The 13,809-nt window shown below is 40.1% G+C and overlaps 1 protein-coding gene across 1 annotated transcript in view; it reads left to right on the top strand.

Annotated features, from left to right (window-relative positions):
* Positions 1-6,254: 6,254 nt before the first annotated feature.
* Positions 6,255-13,809, top strand: part of PITPNB (phosphatidylinositol transfer protein beta) — a 70,862-nt gene continuing 63,307 nt past the window's right edge. The window contains exons 1-2 of the mRNA XM_003789846.3: positions 6,255-6,882; positions 13,684-13,714. Coding sequence (XP_003789894.1) covers positions 6,863-6,882; positions 13,684-13,714 — 51 coding nt within the window. The 5' untranslated portion in view covers positions 6,255-6,862. The remainder of the gene's footprint in view (positions 6,883-13,683; positions 13,715-13,809) is intronic.

The raw sequence follows: 13,809 nt of genomic DNA, 5'->3' as shown, positions 1-13,809 counted from the left end.
GGTGCCTGTGGCTCAAAGGAGTAGGGTGCGGACCCCATATGCTGGAGCTGGTGGGTTCAAGCCCAGCAGCCCTGGCCAAAAACTGCAAAACAAAAACAAAACAGGATGGCTCTTTCTGGTTTCTAGAGACAATTAACTAAGTTATATTACACTTTGTATCCATACTTTAAAAAATGCACCCTTGGTGCATTTATCTTTAGTTGTAATACAAGAAAACGTCACACAATGTAGATGTTCGTCTATTAGTCTACTTTGTTCATGAGTGTCAGTCTTTTTCTTTGTTATGTCCTACTTTCTCATTTTGATTGTTGGTTTTGTCTGTCGTACTTTCTGGTCTTCCTTCATAATTCTTTCTTTCTGCCATTTTTATCCTTTAAGTTGGTGACTTTCAACTGGTGCTGCCATGAGGGGATATTAGGTGTGCTGCAAAACTTTGTAAAGATCATTAATTATTTTCAAAAGAAGTTCAAAGCATACTAAGTATATTCTTTTTTCACTTTTTTTTGATCAACATAATTTAAGTGTGCCGTGAAAGTTTACCTATAGGTTCAAGTGTGCTGTGAGATAAGAAGGCTGAAAACACTGCTTTAAGTAGATGTACTGTAGGATTATTTTGTTTTATTATGTAGATTTCAGGGTTTTTATACACCTTTGAATTATGAACTTTGAAGTATGTTTTTTTCTCTCAACATGTATTTATCAAGTGGTTACTTTCTTAAACAATCCTGTTTCTCAACTGAATATTTTAGTATGAATCTTTTGATGATGACAAAGATTCTTTGCTTGATCAAACTTCAGTCAGGTCTAGCCTTATGTGTGCACTTGGTCATATTAATAAAATCCACTTTTAGCAAGCACCCCTCATCCTTGATGTTTGATTATCCTTGGTATCTGATCAGGTTCCTCATGCTCTGCCATCTCCTAGGTGATGTCTGGTCACGTCTTCAGCAAAAATTGTTAGGTTGTTTTAGCTAGACTCTCCCTTATCCCTGGTTTCTTCTTAGTAATTTTCCATCTGCTGACACTTCCCCTTACTCCTACCAAATACTTGCTCCTTGGCTACAGGTTTTCAGAGTTGAGCCCAATGTCTCTCCCCTGCTATAAAATCCCATTGCAGTGGGCCCTATACCTATTGTGAAGGTCCTGAATAAAGTCTGGCTTACTATACTTTAACAAGTACAGTATATTTTTTCTTTAACAATAGGAAAAGGGAGACACTGTCTATTCTGCATCCTGGTGGGAGGTATGCTCCATTCAGTCTATTGTCTGATTTATTTTACAAGCATTTGAGTACCATGAGCAGCAAGCATGCCATGTAGACAAAGGTTAGTGAATGCTTACAGGAAGACTTCTGAAGTTAGAGAAATGATCTGAAACATCCTAATTTTTCCTAGTGACTGATAGAGCATGTCAATGACAAATTTATCCATAACATTAATAAAGTTATTTATATTTTCAACAAGCACATCCTTTGGGGAGAGATGACAACATAAAATGACTACTTATATAATAAGGTTGGCAACTAATCATAACGTTACCTCTTGGACTTTAAAGAGCACCTGCTAACTCTAGACTAGTATGCGAGGGCACAGTATTCAAATCTGAAGCGTCTCTATTTTCATCTCCAATCATCTAGATTTTGACAGTTTACTTATCATGAAAAAAGAGAACAAGCATCATAAAGATTGTCTTGTAGAGATAAGCACCCCATGCTCAGACATGGTTCCTTTTCCCTGTGTCTCCGATCAGAGGCTCCGCGAACACTTTCATTGTCTGCATGCCCCAACCTTTTAACTTTCAGTTAGAAAATCAGTGTAGTGGAATGAAGCTTTTAAAATTTCGATTTGAAACTTGGCTTTGCAAACTCGTTAGCCAGGTAATTTCTGCACAAGTCACTTAACTTGGCTACCTTGGCTATAAATCCCCACTTGTCCCTTTCTAAAGCACACTAAAGTACTATCTCATAATGTTTTTCCAAACGTGCAAGGAGTTAATGGCTTCTCCATTACCCAGCACAATTCTTCACATAAGATAAGGTGCCTGATCAAAGCAAGGGCTTCTCAGATTCTAAGCTCCTAGAAAGACAGACATGTATTTCCTTACATACTGGGCCTCACCCAAACTAGCGTTAACAGCTCACTCATACCATGAACTCAGTGACTCTTAGGGACTACTGAAGAAGGCAGTTTCTAGCATTTCAGCAGATATTTCACTACTGTTACTTTTTGAGGTTGCTCAAATGCCACTGGTGTATTCTAGTATCAGATATACCAGGTTTAGACATGTATAGAAACATTTCTAATGTTTTTACTTTTTCAATAGCTATTCTTTGTGATCTTATTGGTTCCAGCTTATTTTTTTTCCCTAAGAAGTTCTAGCTACCCCTGCTCCGCTAGCTGCTCCCTCAATACCTTCTAAACCAATGACTTTCAATCAGTGTGCTGCAAAAATTTTAAAGATCAGTAATTAAATTATTTTCAAAAGAAGTTTAAAGCACAGGAGGTATAGCTATCAAAATTAAAACTTCTTACAATTGATTATATGAGTATATTGTTGTTGTAATAAGCATTTTATTGTTATAACACCAGCTTATTTCTAAAATGGGTAGGGCCTTGAGACACATCCATAGATGGTAGATTTGACAAGGATTTGCCAATCAACATGGATATACGCTGAAATCATCCGAAGCGAATGAAGCCATGTGACTCAGCAATCCTTTGTTGTGCCTTAAGGAGTAATGCAGTGTAGCTCATGTTGACCGTGTGGTACAATTCTGTCTAGACTTGAAATAGTGAAGTGGTTGAACACAATCACGTTATAATTCTTAGTTTTGAAAATTTCTCAAGTGTGTTTGAGCCTTTTTTTTTCTTTTCTTGCAGTTTTTGGCCGGGGCTGGGTTTGAACCCGACACCTCCAGTATATGGCGCCTGACCCACAGGTGCTGCTCTTCTCAAGTGTGTTTAATTAATACCTGTATTTCTTTTTAAAAAGAATGAGTTGTTTGTCTACTTATTTTATTATTTTGATTTGGCATTTTTAATTTTTCTTATATAGTGTTCAATTAAAATGGACTTGTTTTTAGAAAAGCAAAAGTTAGAAGATGTTAGTGCATCAAATACCACTTCATTCAGTACATTGGCACTAAATTAAAAACAACTACTTGTCAATATAATGAAGATTATTTATCATTCGGTTTCATATGTAGTAAAGGAAATCCACCATGTGCCACATGTGTAGTTTGTGGCGGGACATTAGCAAATGAAGTTATGGTTCCTAGCAAATTAAAGAGCCATTTATAATCCAGACATTCCTGCTTGTCTGAAAAGCCAGTGGAATATTTCAAATGACTTGCATTCAGTAATAGAAGCAAAAATATGGACCAAATATGCAACAATATCAGATAAAGCACAAGAAGTGAGTCACAGTTGCAGAAATTATAGTTAGGAAAATGAAATCTTATATAATTGTAGAATCTATCATTTTACTGGCTTTTGTGCAATTGTAAAAACAATGTTTGGAGAAGAATACAAAAAGGAAATTTAAAAAATTCTGCTTTCAGATAATACAATTTCTTGGCATGTTAAGGAATTATCTGAAAATATATAATTTCAAGTAATAGCTCACCTCAATGAAGTAAACATGTTTCCAATTCAGTTGGATTAATCTACTGATGTGATAAATCCCAACTTTTACCTATGCAGTAGATCTGTCTATAAAGAAGAAATCCTAGAATAGTTTTTGTCGACCACTCTAAACAACAAAGGGCCAAGATGTTTTCAATTTGATTGATAATTACTTGAATTCAAATAACTTGTCTTGGCTCAGCACCTATAGCTCAACCGGCTAAGGCGCCAGCCACATACACCTAAGGTGGCAGGTTCGAATCCCCAGCCCGGACCCGCCAAACAACAATGATGGCTGCAACCAAAAAATGGCCAGGCGTTGTGGCGGGCGCCTGTGATCCCAGCTACTTGGGAGGCAGAGGCAGGAGACTCGCTTGAGCCCAGGAGTTGGAGGTTGCTGTGAGCTGTAATGCCACGGCACTCTACCCAGGGGGACAGCTTGAGGCTCTGTCTCAAAAAAAAAAAAACAAAAAAAAACAAATAACTTGTCTTGGGGTTCCTGCATAAGTATTTGTACAGATGGTGCCTTGTCTATGTCTGAAGGCGTAAAAGTATTTGTTACACTTGTGCAAAAAAAATCCAAAAATTATTTTTACAGCTTTCTACAAATACGTGTGTCAAAATCATTAGTGCCTGAATTACAAATGTTCCTAGGCGGCACTTTTCAAATTATTAATTATATAAAAAGCAGGTCTTTGCAGTCAATAATTTTTTTTTTTTTTTGAGACAGTCTCACTTTGTCACCCTCTGTAGAGTACTGTGGCTCACAGCTCACAGCAACTTTAAACTCTTGGACTCAAGTGATCCTCTTGCCTCAGCCTCCCAAATATCTGGGACTAGTCACCTGCCACAATGCCTATTTTGGAGATGAGGTTTCACTTTTGCTCAGGCTGGGCTGAACTACTGGTCTCAAGCAATCCACCTACCTTGGCCTCCCAGAGTGCTAGGATTAAAGGCATGAGCCACCCACGTCCCCCTCCCTTGCAGTCAGGATTATTTGCAGAATTATATTCCTCAATAGATGCTTCTCATACAGAGCTCTTACTGCTTAAGGAAGTGAGATGTTATCTTGAGGAAGAGTTCTATCAAGATTTTGTGAATTAAAAGTATCAACTTTTAAAAGAATGCAACATTTTACATTAGGCGATTTACTTTGTGACCAGGTTTGGTGTAAAAGCTAAATTTTTCACAGATTTCAGTGTTTGGATACTGTTAGTAATAAAAATATGCAGAGAAATCATGAAAATATTCTCACATTTACACATGAAATTAATGCTTTCAGAGAAAAATTACTATTCTGGAAGGAAAGGATTAAAGGAGAAACTGCACTCAGTTGTCTGAACTAGTGAAAAGGTGTAAACTGGATAAAAATCTTACTGAAAACATTTTACAAATTTTAGATTATACGCAAATTTTGAAAAAATATTTTCCTGCACCTACACTTAACATTGCTGGGTTGGGTGGGAAATCCCTTTACGTGCATGGACGTGAGCAACTGAAATTATAGAAGAAGAGTAAACAAAAGTAAAAAAAAAAAAATGACAGAGAACTGCAATTAAAATATTCAACAACAGATATAATAACCTTTTGATTATCTCTCAAGGATGAATTTCCAAATATTACCAGTAAAGCAATAGAAATGCCTCTTCCATTCTCAACATCATTATTTGTGTGAAGTAAGCTTTTCTGCAATGAATAAGATTAAAAACAAAAATCAATCACAGCCAGAATCCTTGGAAGGATTGTCCAAAATTCCACCTTGCAAAGAAGACAGTCTAAAGAACCATCAAGCTCATTAAATGTTAAACTATAATAAACAGAAAAATAAATAGTAATAATTTTTAAAAGAATTTTAATTATCTTTTTATTACAATTTATAATAAATTGGGGGTTTTTTTTGGCTGTGAGGGCGCATTTCGTGCCAACAAATCAAAAAAGGTATTTCTTTTTACTTTTATTTTGATCTACATTAGCAAGTGTTCTGTGAGATTAAACAAGGTTGAAAAACACGCGGTCTAAACTTATTTCAGCCTCTAAGCCCATTTTTCCTCTAACTGGAATGTCTCTCCCACCTTCACAGGCTGGGCCAGCGCTCAAACCTGGCCTCCGAAGAGCCCTTCCCTTGATCCCTCTGCCTCCCCTATTATTTTATCAAATTAAGTTCCACATTCCCTCTCTCCTTCCCTCCCTTTTTCTTTCTTCCTTTTTTTTTTTTTGAGACAGTCTTACTCTGTCGCCCTGGGTAGAGCCAGATTCTCCCCGTTCTAATTTAGTTATCTCCTCCTTTATCTTGATTGTGAGCTTCTTGAGGACCGGACCCGGGTCAATTCTGTTTCTAAGGGCTAAACCTATGCTCGGCACAGACTAAGGCAGTGACCCCCGAGCTCATCCAAAAGTCCACGTTTGAGCTTTGAAGCCTATGGAGCATTCACCGCGATGGCGCTAATCCTCCCAGAACAGACCCCTTTTCTGGGTGTCAAGAGTAAGCGTCTCTTTACCCCAAAAGGGGCTTCGTCAGAAGCGTTGGACACTCCGTCGAGTCCCGTATGTGAATCTGGATTCCCGGGTAGGGGTGGATTTGGGCTTTGGGAAACACGAGGGGCCACAACTTTTGGCCCTAGCAAGGTGAGGTCAGGAAGCTGCACCGATGAGGCTTCTGGAACATCCACGAGAGCAGTGAAGCACGTAGGTACATTCTCCCGCGCAATCTGAGCTAGCAGGGCCCAGAGGGCAACAGAACCCAGCGTTGTTGACGGCCTCCAGAACCCGTTCGGAAGTCTTCGGGAGTGAGGTGTCGGTCAAAAACGTGGGCCCCTCCTCACAATGGTCAGAGAGTAGACGAATCGTCACCGATCCACAGCTTCAGGGAACCAACCAGAAAACTCACCGGAAAGCGTAAGCTGTACAGATTCCCCGACGGACTCGGACTTGGCGGGCGGAGCCCCTGTGCGAGCTTGCACAGCCGCAGTAGAAGTCGCACACGCTTCCGAGGGGCTCGCAGAGGCAGCGAAGCCTCGCGGGGCTGGGGTGGGGCGCGGCACTGGGCGGAGCTAATCCTCCTTCACGCGCTGACGCGAAGGGTCGCGGCGGAAGGGTGCAGGCGCGCAGGCGTGGCGGTGGTTCGGTAAGCAGGGGGCGGGGTCGCGCAGGCGTCTTGAGAGGCGGTAGCGGCGCGGCGGTGGCGGCGGCGGCGGCGGTGGTGGTGGTAGCGGCGGCAGCTGTGAGGGGTTTCCGGGAAGATGGTGCTGATTAAGGAATTGTGAGTAGGTCCGTGGGCGCGAGCGAGGCTCCGAGATGCTGGTGGTGGGAGATTCGTTGGTTGAGTAGCTACAGACTACTATTAAAACGGAGCGGGGTCCTGCCAGCCGCTCCCTGCGGGCGCCCCTCCCCCCGACATGCACCCCTGGCCCGCCCAAGGCCCCTCCACTCCGTGCTGCTGGACCCTCCAGGCTGTGCGGTGGTAACAAGGCCGCTCTCTCATCCCCCTGGGACAGGCGGCTGGATCCAGGCCCGAGCGCATGGCTGGGGAAGGCGCAGCCGAGAGTTTCCGCTGTGACCCGCCTTCTCACCAACCCTTCACCTCTTGTCCGGTTCTAGGCCCACCCCCAGGCCTGTTGGTGGGACGGAGCCCTAGTCCGAGGGTGGGGAAGATCCGCGGTGTCTGACTGTGATTTCTTGTCTGGGGTGGAGCCTGCTTGTAAGCGGTGGGAGATGGACTTGTGAAGTGAAGGTAGCTTTGGTGGCAGCACTCGAGATGGGACGTTGGCGCCCTGAAGTTCGAGGAGTCGGGAGGAAACCTGCCCTTCTCTGGGCTCCTCAGATGCCTTGACTGAAGATCCAGCTCTGCTTTGGGTATTAGTTTCCACATCTTTTAAGATGAGGTGACTCTTTGGGCCCCACCCACTTCATGGGTTGATAGTGTGGAGTGAACACGTGTTCTGTCAAATGAAGAGGTTTCCAGGGCCATCAGAGCAGCGGAGTGATTTTGTTGAAAAGTCACAGCTTTTTCCACTGGCAGAGATTGTCTGGAAGTGAATGTTCAGCTGTCACAGCTGGTTCGTGTCATTATCATGCCTTGGGCAACTAGGAGATTTCAAATATGGCCCGTTTTCACATTTCTCTTTTCATTGTAAATTCTTGAAAATGATTTTTGCTTAATTTAGTTATCTCCAGACACCTTATTTTTAGTGTTCTCAAACTTTCTTTAAAAAAAAATCAGTGATGGGCTCGGCGCCTGTGGCTCAAGCAGCTAAGGCGCCAGCCACATACACCTAAGGTGGCGGGTTCGAATCCCCAGCCCGGGCCCGCCAAACAACAATGATGGCTGCAACCAAAAAAAAAATGGCCAGGCGTTGTGTCGGGCGCCTGTAGTCCCAGCTATTTGGGAGGCTGAGGCAGGAGACTCGCTGGAGCCCAGGAGTTGGAGGTTGCTGTGAGCGTGATGCCATGGCACTCTACCCAGGGGGACAGCTTGAGGCTCTGTCTCAAAAAAAAAAAAAAAAAAGAATCAGTGATGCTTGCTTCTCTGCTTGATACTCTCCAAAGACCCCCTGCATTATCAAGAATAAAAATGAAAGCCTCTACAACAGTCTGCAAATCTTACATTGTTTTCTTTTCTGCTCTGATTCCATTTACTGTTTTTTCCTCCTTCATTTCAGTCTAACAAGCTTCCTTGCTGTTCCTCCACTACTCTGGAATAAGCTGAGTTCAGGACCTTGCTGCTTGCTTTTGTCCCCTGTGCTTGAAGTGCTCTTCCCTCAGATCACTGACCTACCTCCTTTCGGGTCTTTGCTGGAATGTCATTTTCTCAGGGAATCCTCTGAACACTTAATTGCCACTCTGACCAAATGGTATTTGCCTTCCCTACTTTATTGATCTTGATAGCACTTACCACCATCTAACATACAACACAATTTATTATTTTCTTCCTCCACCTACTGAATGTATTCTCTTTCTACATGTAAGCTCCGTGAATTTGTCTGCTTTGATCACCTCCATATCCCCAGGTTTTAGAATAGTCAGTGGCACATAGTAGGTGCTTAGTAAATATTTGTTAATAAATTGATGAAAAATTATAAATTTGATCATTGACAGGGATTTTGAGAAAAAACATTTTTGCCTTTTGTGGTAGAGTAAAATTTTGCAGTTCAAGCTATTTATATAGACAGTGCTCAAGTTATAGACTCCCAGCTGACATACAACCCATACTTAAGAACGGAGGCTATTGCAGGTAGTGGTAAATGGCCCCGTTCCAAATTACATACAAATTTTACTTAAGAACAAACCTACACAACCTGTATCATTTGTCACCCAGGGACTGCCTGTAATACTGAACGTTGGGTTTATGTCACCTAACTTATTACTGTGAAGTCTATCTGATGTATGTAGGTAGCAGGACAGAAGGAAATTGACTTGGCTCCTCTACCATTGCCAGTGATTTTCAAAAGTGATTTTAGATTAGAGATTTAATTTTTTTTTTTTTTTTTGAGACAGAGTTTCAACTGTGTCCCCCTCAGTAGAGTGTTGTGGTGTCACAGCTCACAGCAACCTCAAACTCTTGGGCTTCAACGATTCTCTTGCCTCAGCCTCCTAAGTAGCTGGGACTATAGGCGCCTGCCACAATGCCCTGCTTTTTTTTCCTGGGCTGAGTTTGTCCCCATCAGCTCTGGTGTATGTGGCTGGCGCTCTAGCCACTGAGCTACAGGCACCGAGCTTGGTTATTCTTTTATTAGTTATTTTTTCCTTCCAAAAATGTGAATTAAATGTTCAGTAGCTCTCTTTGACAGCTGTGTCAGTAGTATTAAAGTAACTCATGGAAATCATTGGGAATTTGCATACCATGTATACTTTTTACAGACCTTTATTATGAAAATTTACCAAGATTAAATACTGAAATGTGCCTAATTTTTTTCCTAAGGAGTTATAAATTAAATTTCTTTCTTTTCTTCTTCTTCTTCTTCTTCTTCTTTTTTTTTTGGTGAGCCATGGTATTATAGCTCACAGCAACCTCAAACTCTTGGGCTTAAGCAATCCTCTTGCCTCAGCCTCCCAAGTCACTGGGACCATAAATGCCCACCATAATGCCTGGCTAGTTTTTCTATTAGTAGAAGGGGAGTCTGGCTTTGAACTCTTGAGCTCAGGTAATCCACCCCCCTCAGCTTGCAAGAGTGCTAGGATTACAGCTGTGAGCCAATAAATTAAATATCTTGATATTCACTCCCTTATGTATGTCTCTCCAGGTCTTATTTTTCTCCCTAGACTTTGTGAAGGTAGAGGCTGTTCCATAGAGTATTCCCAGTGTCTAGCACAGCATCTAGTCTAGCTAGCACACTGTAAGTTCTTCATGTTTTAGAATGAAATAATGATCTTAGAGTTCAACTTTCTGAGATTGTTTTGGTCAGTAGTAATGAATAGGTCATTCCTGTGTGAACATATTGGTAAACTGAAATACTCTGGCAGATGTTTATTGTCCTACAAAATTCATCCTTTTTTGATAAGAATTAAAAGGTTAGAAGGCTTTGGGGTGGGCAGGTTCCCTTCACGTTACTATTTAAACAATAGAAATGCTATTAAAGTCTTGGTTTTAAAGAACTATTTGCTGGTTCTATTTGGAAACTTATTTTCAAAGTTCTTTGAAATTTTTCAGATTGCCCTAGAAGGTGAATACTGCATTTAGAATGATAATGAAAAATCAAAACCTCTATGTTCCTTTTTTCTTTTCCTTTTTTAAAAACACATCTTGAAGTTACTTGACTCCTCATCTGAATCTCTTAGTCATTTTCTCTGAAAGTGTTGTTAAATAAAAATGGGGCTTTTCCTGCTAAGTGAGTTTGTTTTGAAATTACTCACCCAAGATTCTTTTGTTCTGTGAAACTTCAAGGAAGACTTTAACTTTTCCCCTTTTATCCCATCCTTGCATTGTTTCTATGGTTTATCATCTAGCTTCAGGCCTTTATAATAACCCTTGCCCACCCTCCCAAAAGATGGCTTTCCCGCATTCTCCTGCTTCCCAGTGTTTTAACCACCTGCAGAAGACTTCTTCAAGTTAGCTTTAGTTGTCATTTATCTCTTGGAACAACTTTCCAGGATTCCTTATTGCTGATGAATATAATAATTTCTTACCATATTATTTGAAGTCCTGAAAATATCCCCAACTTATGTCTTTCTAGCCTCCCCTCCCCCAGATCGTGCTACTGAGAAAGTGAGCAGGTTAGTGTGCTCCTTGAGGAGGAGACAGGTAAGATGACTAGAGATTTTTAGGTATGAAGGAACTTACAAGAAGTTTTTTTTTTTAATTTAGAGACAGAGTCTCACTTTGTCACCCTCGGTAGAGTGCCATGGCATCACAGTTCACAGCAACCTCCAAATTCTGGGCTTAGGCGATTCTCTTGCCTCAGCTCCGGAGTAACTGGGACTACAGGCACCTGCCACAACACCCGGCTTTTTTTTTTTTTTTTAGTCTTGCTCTGTTGCTGGGGCTAGAGTGCCATGGCCTCAGCTTAGCTCACAGAAACCTTCAAACTCCTGGGATCAAGCAATCCTCCTGCTTCCAGTGTCCTGAAAGTAGCTGGGACTATAGACCTGTGCCACCATGTCTGGCTAGTTTATCTATTTTTTAGTAGAGATGATCTTGTGCTTGTCCAGGCTGTTCTCAATCTCTGTGTGCAAGCAATCCTCCCAGAGTGCTAGGATTACAGGTGTGAGCCACCACTCCTGGCCACAAGAAGTTAATTCTTTTGAGTAAACTTTTTATTTTATTTATTTATTTATTTTTTACATATACATGTGTTTATTAGGTTTCCACTTTTTGCCTTCACAAAATTAAAAAGGCTTAAAATTTAGTAACACTAACAATGTTTGAGATAAGGATTAGAAACAAAAGCTTTGTAAAGAACGAAGATAATTCCATTCAGGAAAGAAATCAGACGATTGCTGCATTGAAATATTAAGCAGTAATAATAATAATGCAAAGAAACTAACATTCACATTGTCAAATAAGAGTATGTTTATTATAGAATGCTTTGACTCTGAGGTTCAGTATGGAGTCATCAGTTAACTAATTTTTTTCTAAAGTCTCAAAAAATAGACAACTAATACTTATAAATAAAAGTAAAAGATAGTTTCAAATAAGATCATGCCAAATCTTATAGACAATAGATAATAATTAGATATCTTATAAATGATTTCAAATAAAATCATGCCAAATCTTATAGACAATAGAAAAAGCATACTTCAAAATCATTCTACTTAATCTGGATACTGATTAAGAGATATTAAAATTGGAGAAAATATATTATTATAAAGAGGAAATTACAAACATTTCATTTATAAATGAGGATGCAATATCCTAAACAGCATATTAACAAGTCGAATTAAAAAGAGAAGTTAGGCTCGGCGCCTGTGGCTCAAGTGGCTAAGGCACCAGCCACATACACCTAAGGTGGCGGGTTTGAATCCAGCCCGGGCCCGCCAAACAACAATAATGGCTGCAACCAAAAAATAGCTGGGCGTTGTGGTGGGCGCCTGTGGTCCCAGCTACTTGGGAGGCTGAGGTAGGAGACTCGCTTGAGCCCAGGAGTTGGAGGTTGCTGTGAGCAGTGAAGCCATGGCACTCTACCCAGGGGCTCAGCTTGAGACTCTGTCTCCAAAAAAAAAAAAAAGAGAGAAGTTAATTCTTGATGGAGAATAGGAATTACTAATCATCGTGATTTTGAGAATGTTTATTATTTTTGAATCATCATTATCAAAGAGTGATGAGTAATCAAAGGAGAGAGAATACAGGAGACATGTTTTGGATGAGTTGGAGACTAAGGTGCTATGAATGTTCAGCATAAATGATTAAAGAGAATGGGGAGAGAGGAGTAGGTAGGAAGTGTAGCTGGAGTGAAAACTAGATATAATGTTCTGGGTTATACTGGTCTTTTATAGTTATGTATAAGAAAGATTATTAACCAAGAATGTTTAGATCAGAAAGATGGTCAGTAATACAAACATTAAACTAGCTGACTCTTACTGTAAAAAAAAAAAAAAGAAATTGCAGCTGAAGAAAAATTGTAGTGAGTAAAACTATTAGGAATTTTCTATAAAATGACAACTGAGTAAGATTAAACGAGAAACGTCTGAGGAAGACTCTGTCTCTTCTACCCCTCTCTCAGAAGGAAGTTGTGATAATGGAATTAGCTATTATGAGATAGGGAGGGTCTTGGTTTTCAGAATTTAGGACAGAATTAAGTTAAGGAATCTTCCTGTAAAAATATGGAGATAAAATGCTGTATTTTGACATAAAACAATGTACCATAATAATTGTTTTTGGAATTCGTCTTTAGTCTATATTACAGGTAAAATGGAGCTGTAGAAGTATCCTTTTGTTCTATCCAGTAACAGACTCCCTGGACAGGATCAGACATATCAACCTTATATTGAACCTACCCTGGAAGGGTTATATTTATAAAGCTTAAGGTGGTTTCTGTGATAAAATTTTTCTTATTAATTTTAAAGGGCTCCTATTTTTATCTTATTAAATTTCAGGAATAATTGAGTAGTGGCAAACAGTTTCTGGCAGCATTCGTTCATGGTACTCCAGACATGTATTCTGTGAGAAGTATCATAAAACCCAAAATGGACCATATATAGATATAGTAGAATGAAACTACACCAAAAATTTTATGAGGGCAACCTGATCAGACAATCTACAAATAATTCATTCTGTACCCTGTAATTTTTCATGATGAATTTTCTCTTGTTTCTGCACTCTTCACAAGAATCTCTGTGACTGATCTTTGGGGTCTTGACTGCTTTATGGGGTCTGACACAAGGTGGACATTTAATGCAAATGATCATTGAGATCCAGGAAAGATTGTTTAGTTTCCCAACTTAACAGCACTTTTTTAGGGCTGTAGACTTTGCAAAGATGTTGTTCCATAAATGACATCCTTGTATTTTTGTATTTACGAGTTTCATGTGGTATCACTGAATTTAAGGTAAAACTCTATATAGATCTGCGTTTCAAAGCTGAGTATTTCCATATGTAATGTATGTTCTTTTTCTTTTGTCTTTTTAGCCGTGTGGTTTTGCCATGTTCTGTTCAGGAGGTAAGTCGTTCTTGCTTCTGCATCATTTTATTGATGTAGGTAGTTTCATTGATTTGTTAACCTAAACCAATAACTTTCCTTTCCTTTTTTTTTTT

Source organism: Otolemur garnettii, unplaced genomic scaffold, assembly GCF_000181295.1.
Source record: "Otolemur garnettii isolate 467f Iridium unplaced genomic scaffold, OtoGar3 scaffold00038, whole genome shotgun sequence".
Lineage (NCBI taxonomy): Eukaryota > Metazoa > Chordata > Mammalia > Primates > Galagidae > Otolemur > Otolemur garnettii.
Note: the sequence above shows the minus strand (reverse complement) of the source record. Positions and strands in the feature narration are given on the sequence as shown.